At 46.6% G+C, this 27351-nt stretch overlaps 1 protein-coding gene across 3 annotated transcripts in view; it reads left to right on the top strand.

Moving 5' to 3' along the window:
* EXOC6B (exocyst complex component 6B) overlaps positions 1 to 27351 on the top strand; it is a 307149-nt gene that overhangs the window by 193108 nt on the left and 86690 nt on the right. For all 3 annotated transcript variants that reach the window (XM_075148335.1, XM_075148336.1, XM_075148333.1), the window contains 3 exons: positions 999 to 1110; positions 4600 to 4734; positions 5908 to 6087. In XM_075148335.1, coding sequence (XP_075004436.1) covers positions 999 to 1110; positions 4600 to 4734; positions 5908 to 6087 — 427 coding nt within the window. The remainder of the gene's footprint in view (positions 1 to 998; positions 1111 to 4599; positions 4735 to 5907; positions 6088 to 27351) is intronic.

The raw sequence follows: 27351 nt of genomic DNA, 5'->3' as shown, positions 1-27351 counted from the left end.
CTGGACATTAAATAGACACAGAAATTTGGGAGATGTGAGCTGGACAAGGGCTGGCAGCACCCACCCCTGAACCAGCGGGCACCCCAATAGCAGCACCCCGAGATCCCCCACCTCGCATGCTGGCGGGGTGGTAACTGCAAGGTTTGCTTTTCCTTCTCGTGTCCATCCCAGCTTTGTAATCTGGCCCATTTGTCAGGTAAAACAGGAGAAGGAGCAAAAGGTCACGGGCTTGATTTACCGGGAGCCTTAAAGTTATTAACGCTTCTCAGCCTTCCAGTTGAAAATTTTCTTTGCCTGTCACTGCGCTGCCAGAGATAAAGCCCTGTGGTGTCAGGGCTAATGCAGGGCCAACGACAGATCAAAGGAGCCTGTGCTGGGGTGGGTTTCCAAAACCTCCTTGAGAAAGCAGAGGTTGCACCTTGCTGGCGTGCGTGTTGGAGGGGCAGGAGCACTTAAGCAGAAAACCAAATCCCCAAACTTCAGCAATGCTGCAGTTGCAGCCATCTGGCAAAGGGCATGAACGTGTTGCAAGAGCTTCCAGTCTGATTTAGTGAAAGAAAAAACCATGAGAAGGGTGGGGGGAAGTATTTTGGGGGTTTGATTTGTTTCCCCTCCCTCATTGCAGGTCTTTGATCCCTTTCCCCTTGTACTGAACGTGCAAGACTCCAGCGCTGTGCGCGGGGCGGTGGCTTGGCTGCGTGGGTTAGTGCTGGCGCTGCGGGCAGCTCTCACCGTGCTGGACCAGCCCCTCTAAGAGGAGAGGCTCAGGGATGTAGGTTTAGCAGGCGTTAGTCCCCCTTCCTTACAGACACATGCACAAAAAGGCCTAAATTGTCGGTATTTTGGTGTATATTAGTATGTCAGTGCCTGTGAGCGGTGCATGGACGATCATGCATAAGGCAGCGGAGGGTTGAGGAGGAGACCGGGTGATGAGGGCTCCGGGTGATTTTCTTTTCATAGCGCATTTTGCAAATCTCTCTTTAAATTCTACTTTTCAGCTCCACCGAAGTTGATGATATGATTAGAAAATCTACAAATCTGCTGCTGACCCGAACGCTGAGCAACTGTTTACAGAATGTCATCAAGAGGAAAAACGTCGGGCTGACGGAGGTAGGACGCGGCTTCGAGGAGACCCATTTCTAGGGCAGGGTGACAGAAGGGGGTTTGGTCCCTCGGAGCTCCTTAGACCATCTTTAGAAATGCTGGTTTGGAGCGTTATTATAAAATACTAGGTTGGAAAACAATAATGGAACCACACAGCGTTGCTGTACAAAGAAACAAACACTTAATACTGCAGGAAAGAGGAAGCTTTTTTGCTGTTGCTGTTAGAACTGCCCCGCTTTTGAATTTGCAGAGCGTTCAATATCTGAATTGAAGGGGCGGGTAAGAGGACTTCAAGGAATGGCGAAGAAGAGCCAAGTGGGAGCTAGGAGAGATGGGGGAGTGGTCCCCATCTATAGGTGATACTTGAGGTGGTTTCAGCACATCGCTACAGTATAAACTCTATATTGGCATTTTCTTTTCGCGATTGATACTTTTTTGTGTACAAAGTCAGATTTCTGAAAAGTTTAACGCATGTAAATCATGGCTGTTTGGGAACGTGTGTGGTACCCAGGGCAGTTTGGATGCCTTAGTGGGACCTCTGTGTGCTGTTATTAAATGAGTAGGTATTAATACAGTTGCAGTTGTTTAATTGACTGTACTATAGAAATGTGTCGTCTTCTCTGGCCACTGTAAATACCCTAGGGAGGTGAGTTTGGGAGAGTTTAGTGCATTTACAGCAGTATGTATTTACACATGATGCTTCCTCAGCCCTTTATCTCACAGTCTGGAATCTCTCTACTCCCTGGGGGCAAATTCCTCTTCCCTCCTGCTCCTCCCAGTGCTCCCTCACAAAGAGGAATGCAACACTATCCCTGCACCATCCATTCCCCAAATGATCTTTTTGCTGCTGTTCAAAGGTTCCCACAGTGTGATTGAGCGTAGGAAGGGCAAACCGAGTGCGACAGCCCTCTCAGCCTCTCTTGCCCAGTTTAGACGGTGTAGATATTCCTTGGCATCTTCCACGTTGAGTGAAGGTGATGCCTTTCTTTTGGCTGAGAGTGGCTTCTTCATGTGCTTTGGAGCTGAAGAGGATTTTTGCGAGGAAAGCACAACTTGAGTTTAAAATAAAGGTGTAGTATGTCAGAGTGGTGTTCATCTCTGAATCTATTCTCATAGTTTCACCCTCTTGTTCCTTACCACTTACTAAGGTGCAACTAGCTCTCTCCTGGGGTTATCTCTACCATCATTTTTTTCTAATTTGGTTGAAGAAAAACTACTTTGAGCATCTTCATCCCCTCCTGCCTCTTTTCTTTGTGTAACCATTGACCAGGTCAATGGAAGCACATGGCGTTTTTCTTCTGAGTTTCTCAAATCCTTCCCTTTTAAGAAAAGACATTGATGTGACTGTGTGGAGCACAGGAATTAAAGGGCATGTTGAAGAGTCCCAGATCATACACAAGCATAGTCCTGGTGTCAAAAATGATTGCAGAAGATATTTAAGTACCTTGCATAACTATCACTTCCCAGATTTAATTTTTGCACAAAGCAACACCATCCATTTCTGGGCTCTCCAATGTCATTTTCCAAGCAGTGGACAAGATAATACAAGGCTGTGTACCAACCTTCCTAGTCTGTTATCCTCTTCAATTTATTTTTTCATTGCTCTTTTTTTGGGCTACCTCTGAGCAGTGGATGTTGAAGTTTGCTACCAAGTCTGCTCCAGATAATCCTGGTGTTTTGAATAATCCTGACATCCCTCAGAAAAAGAGAGGGAAAAGACGCTACTATTTTTTGCATTTGAATACCCCAACGAGAAGGTCTTACCCCAACGAGAAGGTCTTACCCCAACGAGAAGGTCTTACCCCTCTGAATTCAAGAGAAGATCAGAACTTGAGGGAGCCAGAGAGGGAGCAGAAAAGCTCATAGCAAGTGGTGGAAGAGACTCAAATCAATCAGGGCCTTCAGGTTTGATAGCTGATCTGGACCAGTAAGTTGTGATGATCAGAAAAGAGATTTAGGAGGAATTTCACACAGCTGGAGATATTTAATTCACTTCAAACTATAGGAAAGGATATCACGATCGTGATGTCAGGGCTATCTGACACAGAGAAAGGCAAACAAATGAGCGTTTGTTTGAAGGCAAAAATCAAGAACAGAATTAACCCAAGGAATCAGAAATGAGAAGCCCCCCTAGTTACCTGTGTAATACATTTCAGGGACCAAGTACGGAACAAGAGGAGTTCAAATAGACTGTAATTTGGTTTCTTAAAAACAAAAACCTGACTGAAATCGCAGAAGTGTTGGCTGGAAGGGACCTCTGGAGGTATCTAGCCCAACCTCTCAGTGGAAGTACACTTATTACTTATTCGGATCACGTCGACTATTGCTTTCTCTACCCGAGTTTTAATTTCTCCAGAACATAGGTCCCACAGCTTCGCTGGGCACCCCGAGTTCTGCACTACCTTCCTAATGACTCTTTTACTTCCTAATATCCAGGATGAACCTCCCAATGTGACCATTGCCCCTTCTCATCTGGCACTAACAAGAGTTGGGTGCTATAATCTTTGTAGCGTTACTTCAATATTTCTGTGCCTGCAACACTCAAATCCGTGATTAATCCATCTCGTTCAGGAGATTTGTGAGTGTTTCAAAACAATTTCTTCGGAGGAGGTAACTGCGGACTGCCACCTCATACTCCAGCAATTAAATTATATCAATCTGAAGCATTATAATGCCTTCTGTCTCTGTAAGAGAACTGTTTTGGCATGATATCCGAGATACACGTTATTTGGAAAGGTTTTGTTACAGCTTATGTTGCACCTTGAATATATTCACGGCAGTCTGCTCAGAAAAAAGGTATCTGCTTAAGGAATTAATGATGCTTCCAAGTCAGTGATCCTAAAGAGGAAGCCTGGATTGGTTTGCCCTGGATTGTAAATGTTTGTCTTGGTTGACTTCAGCAGAGGCTTTTGCTCTGTAGCTGCCTTTAGTGTCCCGAAATAGTGCCGTGTGAAGGCAGCTGAGGAGACGGCGTTAAGAAAATTGCAGATAATGGTGGGTATGATAACTGAGAAGATACCAGGGTGAGATCTGCTGTTCACCCACACCGCCCTCGAAAAGTAAAACCTTGCGGTTCCTTTGTTAAATGCCTTAGTATGCTGATGTTTGGTGTCACTCAAGATTTGGGTTATTTAGGGTTCATTAGCAGACAGAATACTTGTGATTTGACATGGCATTTTTTTGTAAGCCTGTTGTATTTGAATTGTGCTGAAATGAGCCCTGACTGACAGCTGAATGTAGGAAAGTCATTGGAAAAAAAAAAATCTTTTGTGGTATTAGTGGCTGTCATGGGAAATGCTTTTCCCCCAAAATTATCTTTTATTTAAGTTTCTGATGTTGTTAAAGGAGGAGAGCCTTTGAGCGTGTAGCAAAGCTTAGTGTGTTTGTACAGCGTCAGCTTTTCGTGCCAGAAGTTCTTATAAATTGGCATCTGTTAACCCGGCACGTCCCTGGCTTCAGGAGCACCATCTTTCAATACCTTTTTTGCCTTTGCAGCTTGTACAGATTATTATAAATACGACCCATTTGGAGAAATCCTGCAAGTTCCTAGAGGAATTCATAACCAATATCACTAATGTACTTCCAGAAACTGTCCACACTACGAAACTCTACGGGACCACAACCTTCAAGGTGAGAAGGCTGGTAGATCCACCTCCGGGGAGTTGCTGTTGATGTTTGGTTGGAGAGTATCTGCTTTCAAAGCCCGTGTGTGGATGTGTGTATGTAGGGAGCTAAGCTGAGGTGAAAGGTAATTTTGTCATATCCCGGGAAGCTTACGCCATCGGACTAGCTTTTGGGTTTGTCCTTCGGAGCGTTACTTCTGTCGAGATCGTGAGCCTTTGTAGCCCTAATTTACAGGCTGTGACTGCAGCACTTATTATCTGAAGGATTAAGCGGCTTTTAAATAAAAGGCCACTTTTTTCTATTTTTTTTTTTTTTAATGAATTTTTTTTTTTAATGAATTTTCATTTTGCTGTTTGAGCGCCGTACAGTGTTACACACGTCTGGCCATGAACGCAAACTCTCCTCTTTCACCCAAGAGGAGAATAGATTTTCAGAACTTTTGTTTCTGTATCTTCCCACTCCTTTTAGCATTATCCCCTGAAAATCAGGGCTGGCAGAAACTGCTAGACTTCCCACTCTTTAAATCTTTAAATCATAACCCAGGAGTGTCCACCCAGATACTTTATATGAAATCTTAAGGCCGTAATTGGGTCAGCTGTGGGGTGGCTGAATTGTGTCCTGTGGCTGGAGAGCAGGAGATGGGAACAGCGCCGAGGACTCGAGCAACAGTAGGAAGTTGGTTAGGTGAGTTTTCCCTTGGGATAACTCAGCAGGAGACTAAGGCCGCATGTCCCCAGGGAAGTCCATTTGTTGTCCCTTCTGGCATCATCTACCTATTTGGCCTGAGGGTGAGTTTTCCTACCCTTATTCTGGCAGGGAGGCTCCTCGGTGGCCCTCCTGCACCCCATACCTGCACACAGTTTGATGGGCCTCAACCTTTTTCCATATGGGACATTCCTCTCCCATCTCTCTGTCTTCCATCCTGCACTGGATTTGGCCTCTTGGTCCCCAGGTTGCATCGGAGGCAGACACCAGCTTGATCTTGCCTACCACTGACCTGGTGGCACATGTCCCACCAAGCTGAGCTAACCTGAGGCTGTAGCAGCCACGGAGTTGCCCGCAGGCGCTTTATCTTGTGCTACCTTTAGGGCTAAAGGTTGGGTCAATCTCACATCTTGTTACTTGTGTAGACTTGTGGTATGGAGACTCCATCCCGTGTAACGTTGTCTTGTTTCCCAGGACGCCCGCCATGCTGCCGAGGAGGAGATTTACACTAACCTGAACCAGAAGATAGACCAGTTCTTGCAGCTGGCGGACTATGACTGGATGGCCATGGAACCAGGCAGCAAGGCCAGCGACTACCTTGTAGATCTCATTGGCTTTCTACGCAGCACGTTTGCTGTGTTCACCCACCTCCCGGTAAGCCATCTCCACCGAGCTGCTTTCTTTTTCTCTCCGGGAAGCGCACGGGCGTCCGATGGCGCCATGCTCTTGAAACTAATGGTCGCTCGAGCTTTATGGAGTGTGATGGAAGTGGGGCCTTGTACTGTCAAGTGTTATGAAATAACAAATCTATTTATAAAGTAAGCCATTTCATGTGTTACCAGAAGTTGGGCTTCAGTGAGAGTCTCCCCAAGTATTTGCAAGTCTACTTATACGTGAACAAGGGAGATATCACAGTCCAGCATGTAGCAGTAGGATCATAATTCACTAGCCACCTACATTTTAGATATATTAACATTCAGCTTAATGGACATTCAAGATTTTTTTCGAGAGATCCCAGTATAAGAGTGTCTATTATTTGAACCGCAGATACATTTCCAAATGTTTGTCAAGTCACGGGATGCCTTACATCAAAATATTGCTCTGCGTTGGAAGGCAGCATATGTTTCTTTCTTTTCTCTGCTGTCTAAAATATGCCTGTGTTTATGCTGTTATGGCGATCAAAAAATGTATTTTATGTTGTTTTTTGCAGTTGGCTGAGTAATGTCCCGTTGAATAGGAAAAATATAATCATCAGGGAGTTTCATTTTTGCTCAAATAGTGTTTTTTCCTTTAAATAAGATTTGTACCGAGCTGTCTGGATATATACTTATGAGTATCTTCAGTCAGCAGGTATTTTGAAGTAGCAAATCCACTGAACACTATAGTTGTCCTAAAAGCCATTTCAGGTCTTTCTTCTTTACTGGACTGTATTTATTTGTTGTTAGTGGGTGCCCAGGATTATAGTACACGGGCGCCCACTGGGCACCTTTCACGAGCTTGGACATAAACAGGAAGAAAAGACCAATCCTACACAATGGCAGTTTCCTTAACTCCGTTCTGCTTGTTTATGTCGCTGCGATCGCTCTACTGGAAGGATGTTCAAGCATTCCAGAGCCGCTTCAGGAGGTGTTACAGCCCCAAAACTTTGCAGATCCGCATGGCTCGTGTCTTTGGCCTTCTCTATCATAGCAGGAAGATTTGGTAGCCGCATGGAAATGAGGACTGATTTGCTGTGGATGGAGAAGCCACCAAAAGAGAACTGAAAGTGGCTTTCCCAGTTCTCTGTACCTGGAGGTGCTGTTGAGGAGAAGGTGCTTTCTTGGCTCTGTTATCAGTGGAACAAACTTCTAAATGAAGTGTTGCCTCCTGTGCAGAGAGGTCAGAAGGGCTTTTGCCCATCTTCTTGTTCAGGCCAGGTTTATTGCCAAAATGTCCTGTCCGTTAGCAGCCCTGAGCAGCGTGGCTGGTGGCCATGCGAGCAGGCATGGGGCAGGTGCCCTCTGGAGTCTGGAGGTGCTTGGAGATGGCTGGATTCCTCAACTGCTGGATTTCTCTTTAAAAAAGGAGAGGTGGCTGCACAGGGTGGGGGTTATTACCTGGAGACCATTTCCAGAAATCATACTGGGAGTACTTACGCAAGCAAGTAATGGGATTTGACAAGGAGATTGGTCTCTGCACCGGAGCATGAAGCATGGCTAGCAGGGAAGGTGAGGATGGGGAGAGATGCCCACAATGATTTATGAGATGGACCTGGAGTGATTTATCTTCTTTAAATATTAATGTTTCCTTTTTGAATGAGTCAAAATTTTTTTGGAAACTAGGAGGGCAATTGGTCTAAAAAGGACAGAGACAGATCGAAGCAGCCTTTTCTCTTCCAGAACTGGATTAGAAAGGACCCAGCTGAGAAGGCGGCTGTCTGCAGTTTGCACTGGTAGAGGCGCTGGCTAACGTGCTGGTGCTGTTCAACCAGCATACACGCAGCACCTTATCTGCAAAGCATTGCACGGCACTGATCCTCCCGTCAGCCCTGCGAGAGAGGGGAGGCAAGTCAATCAGATGCTGCAATCTGCCTTATGAAGCTGTAGATCTGGTTCAATGGTTTGTAGGAGATTGTCATGGTTTAACCCCAGCCGGCAACTCAGCCCCACCCAGCCGCTCGCTCACTCCCCCACGGTGGGATGGGGGAGAGAATCGGAAGAGTAAAAGTGAGAAAACCCGTGGGCTGAGATGAAGACAGTTTAACAGGTAAAGCAAAAGCCGCGCGCACACAAGCAAAGCAAAACAAGGAATTCATTCACCACTTCCCATCGGCAGGCAGGGGTTCAGCCATCTCCAGGAAAGCAGGGCTCCATCACGCGTAACGGTGACTTGGGAAGACAAACGTCATCACTCCGAACATCCCCCCCTTCTGTCTTCTTCCCCCAGCTTTATATACTGAGCATGACGTCATATGGTACGGAATACCCCATTGGCCAGTTGGGTCAGCAGTCCTGGCTATGCTCCCTCCCAGCTTCTTGTGCACCTGGCAGAGCATGGGAAGCTGAAAAGTCCTTGACTAACGTAAACACTACTAAAACATCAGAGTGTTATCAACATTCTTCTCGTACTAAATCCAAAACACAACACTATGCCAGCTGCTGGGAAGAAAATTAACTCTATCCCAGCCAAAACCAGGACAGAGATGTAGGTCTGGGATTTTTTTTATATATATTGGAGTTTCTTCCTTTAGAGGAGCGCTATGAAGATGCTGTCATTGAACATTGCTGATGGGTCCCCGCGTATCCTGCAGGCAACAGTGGCTGAGAGCGACTCAGAAAAAAAAAAACGGGGTACGTCGAAAAGGCACCCAGCTTCCTTGGTGCCTCTGCTGGTTTGTTCTTGTAGGGTTCAAGGGCCTTTTTCCAGTGGCTTATTTAAAAACACATTAAAATTTCTGCACTTTGCTGAATGAAATGTAGGAGATAAGGTGTGTAGAAGCCCCCATCTGCCTAAATCAATGCAGAAAAATGACGGAGATGTTTATGAAAGCACCAATTATGTGGGATGAGCTTCGTTTGTGAAAGGAAAGACTGAGAGGGTTCAAGAGGGAAAGGAACTATCTCCGAAAAGAGTGAATTATATGTAAAAGAGGATGTTGGAGGATTGCTAGTGGCAAGGTAGAGCTGTTTCTATACTGCTGGTCCGAATCCAGCCCAAATTATTAGCACCATAGCATTACGATCTAAAAGGAGTTGCTGCCCAGTTTGAAATGAGTTTGCAGCCTGTTCCAGATATAAAATACAGGATTTCCACACTGCCAGTAGCTCGTGAAGAAAAGCAAGTGACTGTGCACCATCCTTGGAGAGTGGAGCGTCGTCTTGTCCCTAGAAGTGGCCTCCACACAACACCGTCCCTTCCTGTTCTCGTGTCCTTTCCTGGTTTGGAAATGTCCCTGTCTTCCAGAGCAGGTACCTTCATGTCGACTGAATTTACACGTTTTTAAAATAAGTGAGAAGCGCTCTCCGAGTGTTTGAACTAGCAGCAGTTTTTTAGGAGAAAAGAGTGGCAGTCTCAGGAGATGACTAAGTGGCAGGAGCCGAGCTACTCACCTGCCTTTTGTCACGACAGTAATTACACCGAGAAAAACCTTCACCTGCTGATCAAAGAAACTCAGCCTGGGCATGTTGGCGGTTACCGTGTTAAAATTACACCAACAAAAAGCGCTGTCCTGTAATAGAACGGAGCCGAAAGTCCTGAGCCTGCAAAAATGCAGGTGGCTCCTTAACTTGACGGCTGTGAGTAATCCCATTGTCTCGGACGGGGCTGCTCATCTGCAGGAAGCCTTTCTGGGGTCAAGGCTCCAGCTCGCCGCAAGGCAGATCAAATGGCCTTGAAGGGTCCGGTTGACTCAAGTCAGTGTTTCGGAGAGGGGGTGAAGAGGAGCAGCGGTGCTGAGCGAGCTAAAAGGCGACTCCAAGCCAAGGTTTGGGCATTAGGTTTTGTGTTTCCCTTTTTGGATACGTGAGGCTGAATTTTTCCTGTATTTATTGGGGTGAATCCCAGAAGGGTTGAGGTTGGAAGGGACCTCTGGAGGTCATAGAAGCATAGAACAGTTTGGGTTGGGAGGGACCTTTAAAGGCCATCTAGTCCAACCCCCCTGCCGGGGCAGGGACATCTCCAACCAGATCAGGTTGCTCAGAGTCCCGTCCAACCTGACCTTGAATGTTCCCAGGGATGGGGCATCTACCACCTCTCTGGGCCAGCAGATCATCTGGTCCAACCGCCGTGCTCAAGCAGGAAAAATAATCCAGACCAAAGCTAGTCCTGGCTTGTGGAGCGGCTTAAAGAGTCTCCACTTTCTCTAGCGTTCAAGCAGGAATTGCAATCCCTAATTTTTCCTTTAGAGCATCCAAGTAGACGTTGTGGGAGATGGTGGAAATCACTTGACATTAGGAATCCCTGGAATCGATTTGTTTTTTCCAGCTTTGCTTCGGGACACCGAGCCCCCGGCTGCAAAGGGCATGGGGTGGGTGCAGCGTGTGCCGGGGGGCAGGGAAAGTTCACGGTGAAGTTAACGGGGTTTTGGTGCATACCACTGCTGCATGAAATTTTCATGGTGGTTTAGAGCCACAATTCGAAAATGCTCTGCTAAGTGCCCGAAATGTCTCAAAGCAAATAACACGCTGGTGGAAATCAAAGCATAATTAACATTTGGCTTCAAGGCTGCCGTCTTCCTGCGTTAACCAGGGAGAGTCGGTTACTGCTGCTGCTCAGCTTATTAACATGGGGTGCTCGGGCCTCCTTTAAAAGAAAATACTTTTTTTTTTTAAGGGAAAAAAAAAACTTTAAAAAAAAAAGTATTTTAGAGAAGAAAAAAAAAAAGGTGGTTTCTGGTTTTCAGCAAGTAAAGGGCCATGGCCTCAAAAATTAACATTTCCAGCGTAATACTTTTAAAAGAATGACTGAAAAAGCCTTTTGTCTTTGATGGCTGATTGTTGTTTTTATTTCTTGTTAGACAAGTTAATGTAAATCGCATTGACAGGGCTACTCCAAACACACTGATTTGTTGACATTAAGCTTTTCGGAGATGGAGGGTTGTGTCAACACCTACAGTGAGCTGTCAGGTTAACAAAGCAAGGATGTTTTCTTGGGGGAGGGGAGCAGAGTTGGGGGAAGGGGGGGGTGTTTTGTTTTTATTTTAAGTTTCCTTTAATCCTCTGTTAGTCTTGTATCTTGATAACCTCCTTTGGAAGGTAATCAGGGCAGGTCAAGAGGTGATGCTGACCCGGGAAGGGGAAGCAATCTTTCAGCGATTGAACAAACTCTAACCTCTGCCGTCTTGAGCAGTTCAGCGTGAACTCTCTGCAAAGGGGGGGTTGGGGTTGGTTTTTTTTTTCCTTTTGTGCTTATTTTTGCCAGATGGCAGGCACAGATTTCAGCTGGAGCCGCGCGAAGGCCGCGGCCGCTCCGCCTGCAACGTTTTTGCCTTATTCACCATATTGGCATCTCTTCCCAGTTGCAAATAAATACGCCAGCCCCGGCAGCTCTTGCTTGGGTAGAAAGAGCTTTGGAAGTGTTTATTTTCTTTTTAAAGCGAACGATTACCTATGTTTTTATTTAAAAAGCCAATTCCCGCTGTAATATTTTAAAAGGCAAGGCGCTATGCATGAAAGTAAAATGCCTTAAACTTTGCACCAACCACAGCCTTGACCGCGTTGGGAGGGACCCAAGTGGAATATAACCGTCATGAAAACATCATGTGAGCACCAAAGACACCTTCTTTGGATTTGCACGAGTCCTGTCTGGGCTTAGATAACATCCCCTTGCCCTCGGAAGAGCTGAGCAAGTTTTGCTTGAGCTGATCCCTGCTGTCCCTCGCTAGGGTTTGACATCCATCACCTCCATCTTCCAGGTGGGAGAGCTGAGGCACGTGGATGTTGACTTGCAGAGCATATTTAATAGTAATAAAACTCGTCTTGCGGTCCTTTGATTTCCTCCTGCTCCTGAGACCGGGTTCAAAGAGCCCATATTTTGCTTTTTTAATACTCTGCCAACTGCCGAGCAGCCGGTGCCTCGGTTGGAGCGTTGAGGGGTTGTAGGTACCTGCAGGCGATGACCAATGTGTACCTCTCTGCCTTTCTCGCTGTTGCTTTGCTCTCTTCTGCATTTGACTTTCAACTCCCTGTGTTGTCCTCCGTAGGGGGATGTAGATGTCCACTCTACAATGTCGGTGAGTACAAGACTGCGTGTCGTGCGCGTTCAGTCTGCTCTGCTCGCACCTCAAATGTTAGAGGGCGAGTTGAACCAGAAAAGGTCCTTGGTCTCGGAAGGGAGGAAAGGAAAAGCTTGAGTAGGAGTTTAAATCAATGGGATAAATAAGAGACCAGGGGAAAGGGTTTCCTTCCAGGTCGCCCACAAGCGTGCTGTTGCAGTAGCATTGCTGAAGTGTTGCTTTTAGAACACATCGCATTTAACTGGCTCCTTTTATCCCCCATGCATCCCTAAATGTGCGGGGAATTAGGGGAAATGCCTGTTATTAGGGAAAGCATGATGGGATCTTCAACCTCTGCTTGAAAGAGAAAAGATCTTTGTAAAATCCCCCCCTCTCTCCCTGCATTTTGTTCAGACAAATCCCCCACGGGGATTCCAGCCTGATGTTCCTCCTGGTCTAAGTGCTCCGACCCGGGGCTTGGACCGCTGAGCCTTCCCTCCGGCTAGAGTGGTAGAATAGTATTTTATCCAGAAAATACTGTGGGTTCTTGACGTTTACTATCTCCCTATTTGGATTAGGGCAATTAGCACAAAGAAAGCCAAGGAGACCTTTCAGACCTGCCTTCTGGTTCAACGAACCCCTCTAATTGTTGTCATTTCTGCTTGTTTCATGTGCGGGAGGAAAATCCGCGGCACTTCCCCGGATAGATCGCAAACAAAGTGCTCTCGAGCTACCTTGTTTCCTCTATTCCCATGTCTGCAAGCCAAGGCACGTGCGAGCAAAGCGCGCCTCGTTTTTTTTTGTCGGTGCAGGCCTGCTCGACGCGGTCGTGCGGTGTGAGATGCGGCCGTCGCGGAGGCGTAGCCTCTACCCCAGCTTCTGCTTTTCTGCCTTTAACCCCTGCTCTCCATTTTAATGCTGAGCTGCCATGGTAGTATTGGTATTTCACGCCGCGGTTGGGTGCGTGTACCCCTTTTCCTGGAAACTGAGCATAGCTAAGCCTTGAGTATTTGCAGGCTCTGGGCACCTGGGGGTTTCTAAGTCAACATCGAGGTCTCAAATCAACGCCAGCTTCTGGAAAGAAAGAGCCTTGTTAAAGCAATTTGAGGCCAGCTTCCATCAAAGCCGTGGCTCGGTTGCTGGCAGGGCTGCGGGAGCTGCCCGCGCCGTCGGGGAGCAGGCAGGGACGCTTCGGGCATCCCCCCGCGGCCGCGGGTTTCCAGCAGCGGTGTTGAATATCGACCATCCTATGTGGTGTCCTCAGGGCGTACCCGAAGAGAGACAGATGCAGAAACTGGTATTGCCTCTGGCTTTGCAGGACTTTCAACCGTTTAGAAGCCAGATGTATTTATTTCTTTAATTGAATCCAGTGCCTAGACAGCTATGGAGTCAGCTTCCTATGGAGAGGGGTGCATTAGTTTCATTAAGGTAAATCAATGAAAAATAATACCTGGAGGTCCCCTGGAAAGGGTCAGGAATGGAGTAATCCCTTTATATGGTGGGACTTTGCTAGCCTGCTCTTAGTTGATTTTGTTTTTAACTGCAACGGATTCTAATTTTCCTTTTAACCCCTCTAATTTTCTGTTCTCTAGGTAGTTTCTATTAACGGGTGGAAATAAATCACTAATCTGTCTGTCTAAAAGAGATTGAAAAATAAAAATCTGATTGCACAAAATAGCAGGACAAAGGAGTAATTGTAATGGAGTTTAAAATGTCCGGTGGGAAGTAGTTGTGGCTAATCCTGGAAGTTTCTTGGTGTTGTAGATACAGACAAACATGGAAAAAAAAAAAACAAAAACGAGTTGCCTGGAATGCAGACATGGACAGGGCATGAGCAGCATCCAAAATCCTCCCTGTATGGTCCTCAGGGGGCTTCCTCTGCTCTCCAGAGGTGATCCGAGTCTCTTGAGGGGTTGCTTGGAGCAGCTTGCGCTGAAGGTTGGGCTAAATGCCCTTAAAACGAGGGTGCTTGGTGGGGAGAATATGGGCTGGTGAGTGGAGCAGTGCTTGCATGGCTGTGTGGTCCCGTGCTGCCTGCTTTGCTGCGGTCTGGTGGCTGTGCATTACTTTCCTGGTCTTCTCAAGTGTCTCCAAAATCCTAAATACTTCCCAAAATGAAGGGGTCGAAACAAGAACTAATGGTTGTTTGAAAGCGAGGAGCAAAGCATGCAAATACGGTGGATTTAGCTTTGTTGGCTGGGGAGAAGGCTGACCTCTGATTAACCCAGGAGCGCTAGTTAACTCCAATCCGGGTAAGCCAAGTTATCTTGTAATTACATGGTTTCTTGTCTGCTTTCAGCACTTTGAAAATTAATTGAAGCTAAAATGCCCAGTCCCATAAATCCTTTAAACCAGGGTGTGCACGCTTCCCTAGGTATTGCTTCCCTTTGCGTAGTCACCTTGGCGTGTTTGGCTTTGATTTTTATTTTACAAACTTAGATTTATAAAGCTATTTTATGCTTACTTTTGCATGCACGTACATACACAAAGAATCAGATGTGCGGTACGGGGAATTTGGCAGCTGAAAATCCATCCTCAGCGTAAGGAATCCAAACGTGCCTGCTGCTTCCTGCACCAGAGCCCCAGCGTATACCTTCCAAAAACCCTAACAGAAGTTAAAGTATGCATTTTTTCTCCCCCCCCTTTAGCGAATTTAAGTGAAACAATAGACTTTGCAATTATATGCTTTCCTCTTATTTCATCCACTGGCAACCTGACATCTTGTAAGGCTTCTCTTAAGTTGTGAACGTGCAAAGGAACACCGATGAACGCCGCATCTGCTTCCAAAGCCCCCAGCTATCTTGCTTAACCCACCCACGGGAGGAGACCCACCTGCCCTAGAGGAGCCCAACCTTCAAGTGCAATGTCCTTTGGGGTCCCCGTGCAGAGGTCACTTGAATTGAGGTTCCACAGAGAAGCGTGGGGAGCTCATGCCCATCCTTCGGAGCCGATAGCCACCTGAGCACGGTTGAGTGCTATTGGTATGGTTGAAGTGGGTGGAATTAAGGACGCGTCATTTTGTGACCATCATAGGGGTGCCTTTACACAGAGATAGGTTCTCCCTGGATCTTGTAGCCTAGGTTAGATGTAACAGCAAGAAAGAGAAGCAAAGCATTTAAAAGCGCAGATCCTTATGGATTTCTCATGATCACCATGGTCTTTCTTCATTGTGTTTTAGGAATGGCAATAAATAATGAGAGCCCTATGGCTTAATTAAAAAACAGGATAACAGTAATTTCTACAGCTTTCACCATCCGTCTTTTTCTTCTCTCCGTTTTTCAACTGTAACATCTAAATATTGAAATCAGAATTTCAATGTATGATTTAGTTTTTGGAAAACGTAAAATGAGCTGAAGTTTCATACGCCACTTGTGTTGGTCATTCAGTAATCTGCTTTGCTTGGAAAAAAAAAATCTCCCGAATTGGGCGTTGATGACTTATGGAGTGGAAATGGAGTGGGTGGTTTTGGTGTTCTTTTTTTTTGTTTTGAGCTCATCCTTTTTTCCAGTCTGTTCAACATCTGGGCCTTAAGTCATGTATTAGTTGCGTTTCCAACAGGCAGCCGTACGTCACGGCAACACGCCGACCCTTCCTTCGGCATCTCGGCAAGCAGAAATCTGCGTCAACGGGGAATCTGGAGCATCCATGTGTGTGCGCAGGGCGAGAAGCCCTTCGTGTCGGCGTGCCGGAGAGCTCCGCCGCGAGGATGAGTGCAGCGTGCTGGGCTCCAAGCCTCGAGATCTTTCCCCTTTTATTTATAACATCAAATTACAATTATAAAATTATATAGCAAAGATGAAGCGATTCAGTTCACTCTCTTTAAGTCTTCCTACTGCCTTAATTGGCAGATGCTTTGCCCTGATAAATCAGCAGAAAGAAGCATGGTTCTAGCTCTTCATATGTTAGGGAAAAAAAAATAAAAAAATCTGTATTTAATCAACTTTTTGTTTCCAAAATGGCAGCTGCTTTGTATTTAATGGAAAATCAGGCTCTTCCCAATGGAAAGAATGTTATTCCCAAAGTGAATACAAAAGAAAATAAAAGCCACAAAAGAGGAGGATGAAATATGTAATTTTTTTTTTTCTCGTTCTTTCCAGTTTTGGAGCCGCGCGCTCCGATCATGGTCAGGCCACGGCTCTGGTTTGTGTCAAGTAACTCGGAAAGTCTCAGCCCGTGGACAGGAGAGAGCCTCGCTCCACGTTAGGAGGCACAAATAGGACCGAGAAAAATTAGGGCTACTTCATGTTTCCTGTGTACATACAGAGACTCGTTAAACGCGGGTTATTTATGGGTTTAATTCCTTTGCAGGCTGAGATGCCTCCGCTGTTGGAGCATCACGTTTTTTCCTTGACATCTCTTGTTTGCAGGGTCTTGGTGTCTTTTTCAGAGGTGAATGATCTCTGTGGAGACCCGAGTGGCGAGCATGGGAGGAGGAGAGGATTGAGGAGCACCAAGCCCGTGCCTTGGCCAAGCCCAGCCAGCAGGTCCATGGGTCGCCATCCTCTCCCTGGGGTTGCAGTGAATCTACCGCACCGTCCTTTCTCGGTCTGCTGCTCGTGTTTGCTTGCAGTGTTTGCTCGGAAATGCATTTAAATGTTGGAAAATTAATATTTAGTACTGGGGGGAGGCTGCCAAACTGCCCCCTTGGCAGGTCAAAAGCCCCAGGTTTGTACAGTTTGGTCAACGGTGCAATTCGGTTTAGGGTTCCCTCCTGCTGCTGGGCCAGGGATGTTGAGCCATGCTGTGGAGATACCTTCTGGGGGAAGGAGAAGCGGTTTGAGCTGTCATGAAGTGCTGTGTCCATGTATTTTGGGTTTTGCGTGGATTTTGGTAGCTGCTTCCCCGCTGGCCCCTGCACCTCCCCGTCTCGTGATGCCGTTTCTCAGCACAAGAAGGCGGCGCAGGCGTTTGCCGTGCAGCTCGTAACAGCGTGGAGTGTTTGGAGAGCAGGTAGATGGGACTTTTTAATCTTTTATTGTTTAAAAAAGAGGTCATGTAAGGAAAGCGGAAGGCTGCAGATTTGGAACGGGACTTTGATGCCACGGGCTGAACCTCCAGCCTGGTGGGAGAGTTGGGATCAGATGGTTACGTGATTAATGAGAGTGTCTGCAGTTAAATCAAGCGGCTAACGAGGATAAAACATATAATTCCTAGTGTTTCTCAAAGCATAACGCTGTCGTATGCCTAGTCTGGACTGGCAGGAGTGCTTTCCCACCCCTGTCCAGTGTGAAGGTCCTTGCACAGATCTCTGAAGCATCTCAGGAGACCAGACAGCAGCTGGAGGCTCCAACGCAGGCGCTGCTCATTGCGGGTGCGCCAGGCTCTGCGCAAAACTGCTTCCATGCTATTGACTTTTAAAAAGCGGTTAATTAAAAATATCCTGCCATGCATTTGGATGGTGTGTAAGGAGAAAGACGCAGATCTTGGAATCCTCTATTTCCTTGGGGTTTTTTGCATATGTGCATATGCAAAAAAAAAAAAACAACCCCAAACCCAGCAGCTTCCCAGCTTCGCTGCAAACTACTGAGCTTCTACAAAAGACCTCTGCCCGGTTGTGTGTTTGTGTGCCTCCCTAAGGCTTCAAAGACACTGTCCCGTGCTCGGTTGTAACAGCTGTGTCCCGAGGTGCTTCCCTTCTCCACCCCCTGCCCTTCCTTCTATTTATTTATTTTCCTATTTAAGAAAAAAAAAATAAAGTCGATGTCGCTTGTTGACTCTGACAGCGCACTCAAAGTGAGGGAAAAATCTTGTGTTCCTGTGCGTGCTCTTATCCTGGATCCTCTTATATCCTGGATCCCGTGATTATATGTGGTTACAAAGTCCTTGAGTTGTGCTTTTGCTGTTGGGTGTGTTTGCTCCTGCTTGTAAGCAAGCAGATGCAGTTCATAGTGCCAAGACCCCTTGATGCCTGTGAAGGAAAAACCTTGCCATGGAGCTGGTTACTCCACAAATTAAGTGTCATTTGATTAAAGACCAAAAAGACCCAAATGGAATAAAATAACATTATAACAAAAAAAGCCAAGCGCTTTCAGATCTGTCTGTGGGAGCTGGTTGTGACCGTCACCCCCGATGTGACTTCGGCTGTGCTGCTCTGTATGAGAGCCTTGAGTCTCCCACCAGCTTCAGCCAAAATAGCCTCCAGCTGTTGACCTTGGGCATCTTCGACACAGCCAAACCGTTAGGGTTTTTCCTCTTTTATTGGAATGTGAGGGGTTTTGTATTGGGCTGCAGTGGTCGGCGTAACTGGCTGGTTTATTTTTTGTGTGGTGAGGATAATTGCTGTATTTGCTTTTTTTTCCCCTTTTCTTTTTTTATTTGTCTGGTTGCCTCTAAGCTTCTGTTGGAAGTTCAGCCTTGCCATGTGTTTGTCTTGCTGCTGTATCTGTGACAGCCTGTTTTCCCTTTAATGCTCAAAATAGAATATAAGTGGTAAATGTTTACTTCTGAAAATGACACCCCGTCGATTTTTTTAAATACCTCTGGAAGACAGCCACTTAAACATGAGCTCGGGCTCAGCTTTCGCATGAGTTTGAAAGCAATCCCACTTCAGTCAGAGGATGGTGGCCTTCCAGGTTGGTTGGAGCAACTGCTCTTTTCGCTCTTCAGATGCCGTCAGCTTTCCAGGTGAGTGGGTCTTTGCACGAGACAAATTTCACGCGAAATTCTATTAGTTGGCACTGCTTTAAGGTGTTGCTCTTTATAAGTTTACTATGGTGAACCTGAGATATTTCAGTGGTGGAAGGCTGTCTCTTGAACCAAGCTATTGCATGATAGGGATGGTTGAAGTCGTGGGAAGACCAAAATCCCAGTTTCACTCAGAAAAGGCTACGGCAGTACCTTGGTGGTGATAATCTGTTTAAATCAGGTGATTTGCTAATGGCAACGAAGCTTCTTCCATAGGTGACCACAACCTGCCTGCTCCCAGCCCAAGTAATCAGGCGTAGAGGGAAGGGGAGCAACGCCTGCAGCTTGTCCTGCACGGAGCATTGGTCCTCTTCCTAAACCAGAACCTGTTGTTCATCAGGTCACTTCTGGCATGGCAGATCCTGGGGAGAAAGAGGCCCTTCTTATTCCTGGTAAACCAGGGCACAGATGCCTGTTCCGTTCACTGCCAGTAGCAGGATGGATTTTGGGGCTGTTGGGAGGGAGGCTGTTGACATGAAGGTGATGCCATTGGCCGTTCCAGTGGCTCCTAGCTGTGCATTGAATCCAAAATGCCTTCCTCAAACATGTGTGCAGTTATTGCTTCTCCTTTCATAAGTTTGGGCATCAGGATACCTTTAACTTTGTAAGTGCCAAGAAATATGAAGACCTGATGGGGGTCCAAGGCTGAGGAGCATCCCATGGGTCCAAGACTGGGGAGCATCCCTTTCCTCAACAGGCATTGCTTTGTGCTCAGGAGCCCTGGCCCACAGGCGTTGTTCATCGCCAACCTTCTCTTGTTGGCTGGAAGGTTGTTTCTTCTTTTCCTTGGCAAATTTCAAAACCACGTGAACTGGTTGTGAATGTCAGCTTGTAGCTTGGTGCCAGTCACCTTTTTCCAAGTCCATAAGTCAACACACTGGCTTCAGTGTGTAGCTCCTGGGATGACTTCACGGAGCCAGAGATCAAATACGGAGCTTGACAGTGGCTGAAATCAATAAGCGACCATTAATGTTCACACGTTGGTCACCTCTCGCGGCCCACGTGGGTCACATCTAATGCAAAGTGACAGGGCTCAGCTGACAGCATGTTCCCTGCTGGAAACCGGGAGCCGGTCTGCTCTTGTCCTCTTCCCATAATGCAAACAATTTTGGGAAGAAAAAGTGATTTCTTCTTCTTAATAAGGGTTCTGCAAAGCCAAGTAAATAGAATGAATTAATCAAGGGTTGCTCTCTTGATACCTAATCTGAAGCTAATACTCTTAGGGATGGATTTGATTTTCTGGGATGCGTGGTGTTGTCTGACCGTATAGCACTTAACGAGTAATTGTCTCCTGGACAAAGATGCTGCATTGATTCTCCTTTTATATTCAATATAAAACTTCTTAGAAAAATTAACTTTTCTTTTTGCTAATCTGTGTTGTTCCCAGTGATTTGTGTTTTAACTCCGTATGGTGGCTTCCCTTCTCGCACCTTAATCTGGCCTTGGTTTAGCTGTGGTATCCTGCAGTTCTCCAGATCAGCATCTTCTCTCTCTCAAACACTGGGGCAGATGTTTTCTCTACCTTTCCATCAAACCCCTCAGTGCTCCCAGGCCACTAAAAAAGGGACATCAATTTAGGAAGCTCTCCTGCCCCTTGTCTCTCCGCTGGGTCTACGTGTTCCCATCCTGTGGGTCTGTAGGTACAAACTTTGGTTTTGGACCGTGCTCCCTGTGCCGTTGCCTCTCCGCACCATCAGAGACGCACCCGTAGAGGCTGGTGTGGCCAAGCTGAGCTCCTACCTTCAGAGGGGGCATCTTTGGAGACCACCCTGCTCAGGGTGGGCATCGCTGCGCCAGCCTGCAGGCTTGGCCAACGCAGAGAGGGGTGCCTCTTCTTGACCATCTGTTTTGCTTGGGGCTCCTGGACATTTTCATCCTGGATACACTTACTTTTATTTACAAGATGTTGGGTGCAGATCCACAGCTTTTTTTCAAATAATAAAAAAAACAACCAAACAAGCAAAAAAAAAAAAACACCAAACAAAAAACCCTACCCCAAATCCAACAAAAAACCCAACCAAAAACCCTCATAAAACCCACTTTGTCAAAATTGAAAATGGATTTCTGGGCAATTAATAAGAGGTTTGTTTGTTTTTTAAGTAAACCTCTTAAAACTCATTGTACATTTGTTTTCACTGTTTGGGAAGTGCTAATGTATCTGGGTAATGGTTTGGGGTTTTTTTGCCATCTTCAGTGACTGCAGAACAAATGTTTTTTTTTTAAAAAAAGCTATTAAAAATGCATCAGGGTGGTGTTAAGAACTTGGCAAATCAGGATGGCACGGGCAAGCCAGGAAATTTTCCTCTTAGGAGTTAGCACAGCTGATTTGCTGATTTTGCCCATGGTTTAGTGAGATTTGGGGCTCCTATGCTGCCAGCAGCCAGGACAGTCCAGAGGCATCTGGGGCAGGAGGAGATCATGCCTGGGGGTCTGCAGGGTCTGAAGTCTTCATCCGTGCCTGCACAGAAAGTATCCGCTGGGATTATTCTTGGTTTTATGCCACTGAAAAATTGCTCATTGTTATAGCATCACGTTTCCATCTTCTGCAAAATGTTCCACCAATATTGCATTATGAATTGGAAAAGTCAGCAAATTCAGTGTTGAAATTATTGGGACAACTTGTGGTGTTTACAGAAAAGTGGACATTTAATATTGAGGAATTCCAGTTTTTTGGCCCACTTTTCTGTTTTATGCAGTCCATGGATTTGCATGTCTAAATATACTTAATCAGTCCCAATGCTTGTTGCAGATTAAAAAGAAATTCTGTTGGTAGCAAATAAAAAAATTTAAAAAAAAAAAGAAATTCTGTTGGTAGCAAAAAAAAAAAATTTAAAAAAAAAAAGGAAACTCTGAGACCATTTGAAACCTGTCAGGCTTTGTTTTTTCATGGAAATGCTGCATTAATTCTTTGGTGAGTTGGTGGAAGCGTTCTCAGGGCTACGATAGGACTTTTGTTTGCATTTCAGTGACCACATTGCACCCAATTTTGGCCAAGTGAAAAGCAGGAGGCACCAGCAGGTTCCTCCTCGACAAAGCCCGAGGTTCTCCTGCAGGGTGGTGGGATGGTGCCCCTTGGACAACCTGTCTCGAGTCTCTTCTGGGACCCTCTGGTCGGTGGCCGTTGCCAGCTGGTGCCACCACCATGGCTCTGGCAGTGGTAGGTGTGTGCCAGGAGCCCCCTCTCCCCCACCGCGAGATGTGTAGTGGCAGCATATTCCTGATTGCACGTTAAGATTAATGGGTATTTATTTTAACAACCATTCCGTTTCAGTAGCTTTTAATGAGTCCTTTGATAGCAAGTTCCTTAATTAACAAGGCAGCCTTTCAGCGTTTCCTTTCCCTAATTGTTAACATATTTGCTATTTTCAAACAAATGCGCTACCGTGAGCAGTGCCGGCTCCGCAGCCTCCGTGCTGACCTTCCCCGCGGTGGCTGCCCGTCCTCCTGGGAACCCGGAGGCTGCAATCTGTTGCCCAAGGATGAAATACAGATGAAAAGAGATAATTCCACAGCTGATCTCCTGAAGTGTGATTGACTTGGTGGGGTCCATGAGGAGTAGCCCATGGAGATATGCTCCAGTAGGTGCCCCTTGGTTGTGTCTTTGGGAGAGCTTCAGAGGTTTGGCTCTGCCCTTTCACTGGTTGGCATGGCCACAAGGAACCTCTCTAGATGTCCTATCCGTGTGCCTACAGGAATCCTTGGTGGGACAGGGAGAGCAGCATCACTTTGAGAGGTGTCGTGGAAACCCCAACCGCAGACCCCAACTGCAAAGAGGTTGCATCAAAGGCCACGGACAGAGGGATTATTGCCAGAAATATGGTTACAAACTGAGTCGAGCCCCAAAACAAAAACCCATGGCTTTTGCTCTGATAATACACTCAGAATTGCTTTATTTCACTGAACGTTGGACGAAGCTGGAGCTTCGTGGGGGTGGCCGAGCAGGCGCTTGGGCCTCTTGGCCATTGAACTCTGCCAACTTTCACCCGTTACTCCTGTTTTCCCTGATGCAAATCCAGTTCATTTTTAATGAGGTTTGCAAAGGTCTTGAATAAACAAGTGATACTAGAGAGGTGTTCCTGGAATCGCTTCATGAGATTTTAAGCTCTTCAGTTGTCTGTCAAGTTGGTAAATGAGCTATCGGTGACTTTAAGGCGCTTGTTTTCCCCCTTCTTTGCAGACAGCTGAGGTCATGGTTGCATTCCTCCTCCTTTGCCGTCCTCTCCAAATCTCATCTTGCATTTTAGATAAATTGTTCCTGAGCTGGAGGGACCGCAGCGTTCAGGCAGGTACAGCGTTTCTGAAACACAGGCAGGGACCGAGCTGGTTTGGAGCCGTGCCGGGGAGCGGGATCAGGACGTAACCCTGGGATTTCTCGGGGCGCTGGCACGGGGAGAGCCTTTGGGAGTGCCACCGGTTCCACCACACGCTTGCAAAAATCCTCAGGGTAATTAGCACGAGGTCTGAGCCGTCCCAGCTAAGCGCGGCGGCTCCTCTGAACTGCAGGGTTTTCTAGGAGCAGCGATGTCTAGGGATGACATCTCGGAGACATCCAGCTCAATCTCCGTGCCAAGGCACATGTCCCAACACCGCTGCCGTGGGTGGTGCAGTTAATGATTTTGGGAGGGGGGGGAGGCTGGTGGAAAACACGTCCATCACGGGCTGGGCTCTGCCTGTCGGTGTGCCGGGCGGGCGCCCCGGGGCGAGCGGGGGCTCTTCCTCCCAGCACTGCGGGAAAGCTGAAAAATGAACCAGGGAGAAAAAAAAACAACACCATGAAGTGAACCTTAACGGTAATTAAGTGGCAAAGAACCAAGATGGGCACGTTGTGGTATGAGGATGTACTTGATATCTGCCAGCGTGCAGCCCAAACCATCCCAAGTGTGAATACAAACAGCCTCCTTCACTTGCAGCAGCGGCTTGTTAGTAGTGATATATCAGTGTCCTGGCGCCGGTTTTTCTCCTGTCAACAACAGCTGCTTATCAGGCAGATATTGCAGTGTATTTCGGGGGAAATAGTCTAGAATTGATGTTCGTAAGCCATTGCTGATCTTATAAGGAGCTGCTGTAAGCGGGCATCTGTTGCGCTGAGTGTAGGTGTGGGGCGGAAAAGGGTTAGGTTCAGTAAAAAGGTTTTGTAAGACTGAAAAACATAAATTCTGGAAGGCTTTTAGATCTTGGTGCCCAGGGAGTGAGGTGCTGGTCATCCCTGGTGGTACCTTCTTTTCTCTGGCGAGACATTTAGCACAATGATTTAAACCCCCGTGGCATCTCCAAGCCCTCTAATAGTAAATATAAGGAAAATAGATTAATGCTTAAAAAGCAGAAAAAAAAACCTGTCTATACTTTTGTCTTTTATCCAGTAATTTTGGATCTAAACTGTCAGGAATTTGTACATTAAATCTAAGATTAAAGACCGAGTCTTTTTGAAAGCAGAATGTTTTTTAGGTGTTTTAACTTTAAGAATCATGGAAACAAAAGGTCAGGTTCTTAGCTGGCCTGAGAAGATTCAGCTTCAGGGTTTTCAAAGACGCAGTGCACATTTGCACCTGAAAAAAGTTTTGGGCCAAGCCAAATCCCATGTGGAAAAGGAAGGAGGAGGAAAGGCTGAGCCAGAAGCTGCTCCTGGGCTTGTTGATTGGAGCCCCTTTACCATCTCTGCCATGAGCCACAGCAGAAAACGCTTGCAAAGAATGTCCTAAAGCACCACGTACGCACCGCTTTCGCGGCGAAGACTCAGCTGAGTTGTTGTGCTGTCAAACCCTGATGATTAAATTACTTTTTCCATCCCGTCTTCCTCGCGTTCGGCTTATTAACTTGACATTTCATCTCAATTATTTGCTCTTCTTCACGCCCTTCTGGTGTCGCTTGTCATTCACTCTTTATTTGGGCACGTCTGGCTGGCTGGAGGAATGTGTGTGCCGGGGCAGGCGTGTTTGCTGTGGTTGTTGCAGGCGTAGGTAACCCTTTAGGTACCTCCACGCGTGCTGATCTGACCCTTCCTTGCCGTGCAAGAAGGTTGTTCCTCTGAAATTTTTGTCAACGGGACAGAAAACCTTCCAGGGGGTTTTCCTTTTGACTTCACCTGGGGCTGAGCGTCTCCAAGGCTTCTCTAAAGCTTGCAACCCTCTATGCAACCCCTGCTGATGCGCGAGCATGAGCTACTCGTTGGGATTTTCTCATGCTCTTCCAAGAAGGGTAAGGAGCCCACCTGCCCAGCACGGCTGGGGGTCCCAGGGCATGGCTGCAGAGCTTTGCTTTCTCATCCTCTGCTTCCGTCTGGGTCTTCTGCTCAGTAACACATCAAAACTACTCGGTCATAGCAAAAACTCAAGTGTCTGTGGGAGGTAATGAAGAAAAATCACAGTTGGGTAGCAGCGCGCTTCCCACCGCGGTCGGGGATGAGGAAATGGCACGAGCGGTGTTTTAAATAACCAAATGTGTCAGAGGGGCACAAGTAAATGATGAAAAGCAAAAAAAAAAAAAAAAACCCGGAGCTCTGCTAAACTTTATGGTTGCCATGCTTCATCTTAATTTTAGTGAAGGTGTTTGTTTGGAGGTGAGTAATGAACGCTCCTGGAGCCTGGGAACGGCAGCGAACAGCAGAGATGAAGTACCCTGCCCCGTAATGCATGGGTCTGCTCTTTTTTTTTTTTAAATAAAAAATGTATTTTTTCCCTCCTGCTGAAGATGAATATGGCCTGAAGATCCAAAACAACTTTGCAAAGCTGGTAAGAACACTTCCCAGCACATGCATCAAACATTTGCTCATCTCTCCGTGCCGCGGTAATGAAACTTGTGATACTTCGCTTGAAACACCGCGTAAACCCTCACTTTAATCCCAGTTTAAATACAATTTTTAAAGCGCTTGTAAAAATCTGCGAGATGTCCTAAGCCACTCCTTGTTTGCAAGAAAGCGTGTTAAAGTCTTTTGTGTGCATCTGAAAACATAATCTTCTCCTGAAGCTGTTTTCATGGCAGCACCATTATCCAGAAATATTATCGTGGGGTGACACAGGCGGACAGCAGGATCGTTCTGCGCGGTGTCGGCCGGTGGGTTTGTGCGAGACTCTGCTCTTGTGCCAAAGGATTTCCCCATTTTTATGGGTTTAATACATGTGCAAATCTTACCTGCCAAATCTTACCTACCCAAATCTCACCTGCCACAAATCTGGCATACAGCAATACTTGAGGAACGGGGGAAATTTTTTGAGCGTTTGAAAATGAGGGAGAAATTTGGATAGGTTGAAAAAAAATGCTCCCACGTGTCCAGTGCCCCTAAATGGTGCTCTCAGTTCACTGAGAGCGTGGCACCTGTAACCTGTGAGACTTGCTGCTGGGATGCAAAATAAATTCGGTAAGAATAAAAGAAACCTTAGCTTTATAAGCACTGCGGGCGTGAGGTGGTCTGAGTTTGTTTAATGGCCTTACGGGTGCTTTAGTTTTCCATTTATGCTTCTGATCAGTCAACTTGGGTTTTCTGAAGCGCTTGGCCAAATGCAGTGTGCTCCCTGCTTGCTCCTGAGCCTGGTCCTCGGGAGGACCGGGCTCCTACGAGGCAGAGCATCTGTGGTGTTCTTGGAAAGGTCTTCTCGTGGCGTCTCAAGAGGATCAAGAATCTGTAGGTCTTTATGGAGGATCTCAGTTCTTCACAGCGGTGCTCATCAGCTTCCTTCTCTTCTGACAGTGGCTCTCCTGGTAGCTGATGCTCTAGCCAGGTCAGGGCATGGGTACTCAGGCTAGTGACCTGCTTATGGCCTTTCGCAGGAGATGGAGCTTTCTGAGCACCCATCTCCCTTTCTCCTGTTCCACAGCCCGTCCCTACCCCCACCATCATCCCCTTCCTTAATACCACTCTTCTCTGAACATCATAAGTTGTCAGAGGCATCCTAGGCTTCCTACCTGACAGCTCAATTCTGTCGATGCAGGGGCTTCACCCGTAATTTGAAAATCAGGTGTTTCAAATTCAACAGTTCAAAACTTTAAGCACGCTAATTAAATTGTCTGGTGTGATTACTCTTCTCCTGCCTTGCAATTGTTTCTCGTTCAGAAAATGGAAGGCTTATCGAGGGTAACTCCTCTTGCTACAAAATGTTCACACGATTTATAGCTTGAGATCTCAATTGTTCCTCAAAAGTGAAACATAACCGCGGTGGCTCAGAGAAAACGTGTTAAAAATAAATATTTACTGACAATGTTCTCAATTTCCTTAATAGCTGAAACTCATAACTGGTCATGCTTTCGTTATAGATATGAGCATTTCAAGGGATTTAAGTAGTTTCTCTCTGCACGGCAGCCTCAGCCCCGGCCTCCTCCCCATAGACCCCCTGTTTAATCGCCATGAATTAGGGATGGCTCGGGAGGAGGCAAGTGTTGATAGCCACGTTCCCCATGGTACAAGCAGGTGCAGGATGCGTCCGAGTGCCTGAGGTCATTCCGCACCACCCAGCCCTGGGGAACAATCCCATCCGTGTAAGCACAGCTGACTTCTTCAGTTACCTCCTTGCCTTGATATTTCCTTCTCCTCGGTCCCCATTGGCATCTGG

The sequence above is a fragment of the Calonectris borealis genome, chromosome 4 (genome assembly GCF_964195595.1).
Source record: "Calonectris borealis chromosome 4, bCalBor7.hap1.2, whole genome shotgun sequence".
Lineage (NCBI taxonomy): Eukaryota > Metazoa > Chordata > Aves > Procellariiformes > Procellariidae > Calonectris > Calonectris borealis.
Note: the sequence above shows the minus strand (reverse complement) of the source record. Positions and strands in the feature narration are given on the sequence as shown.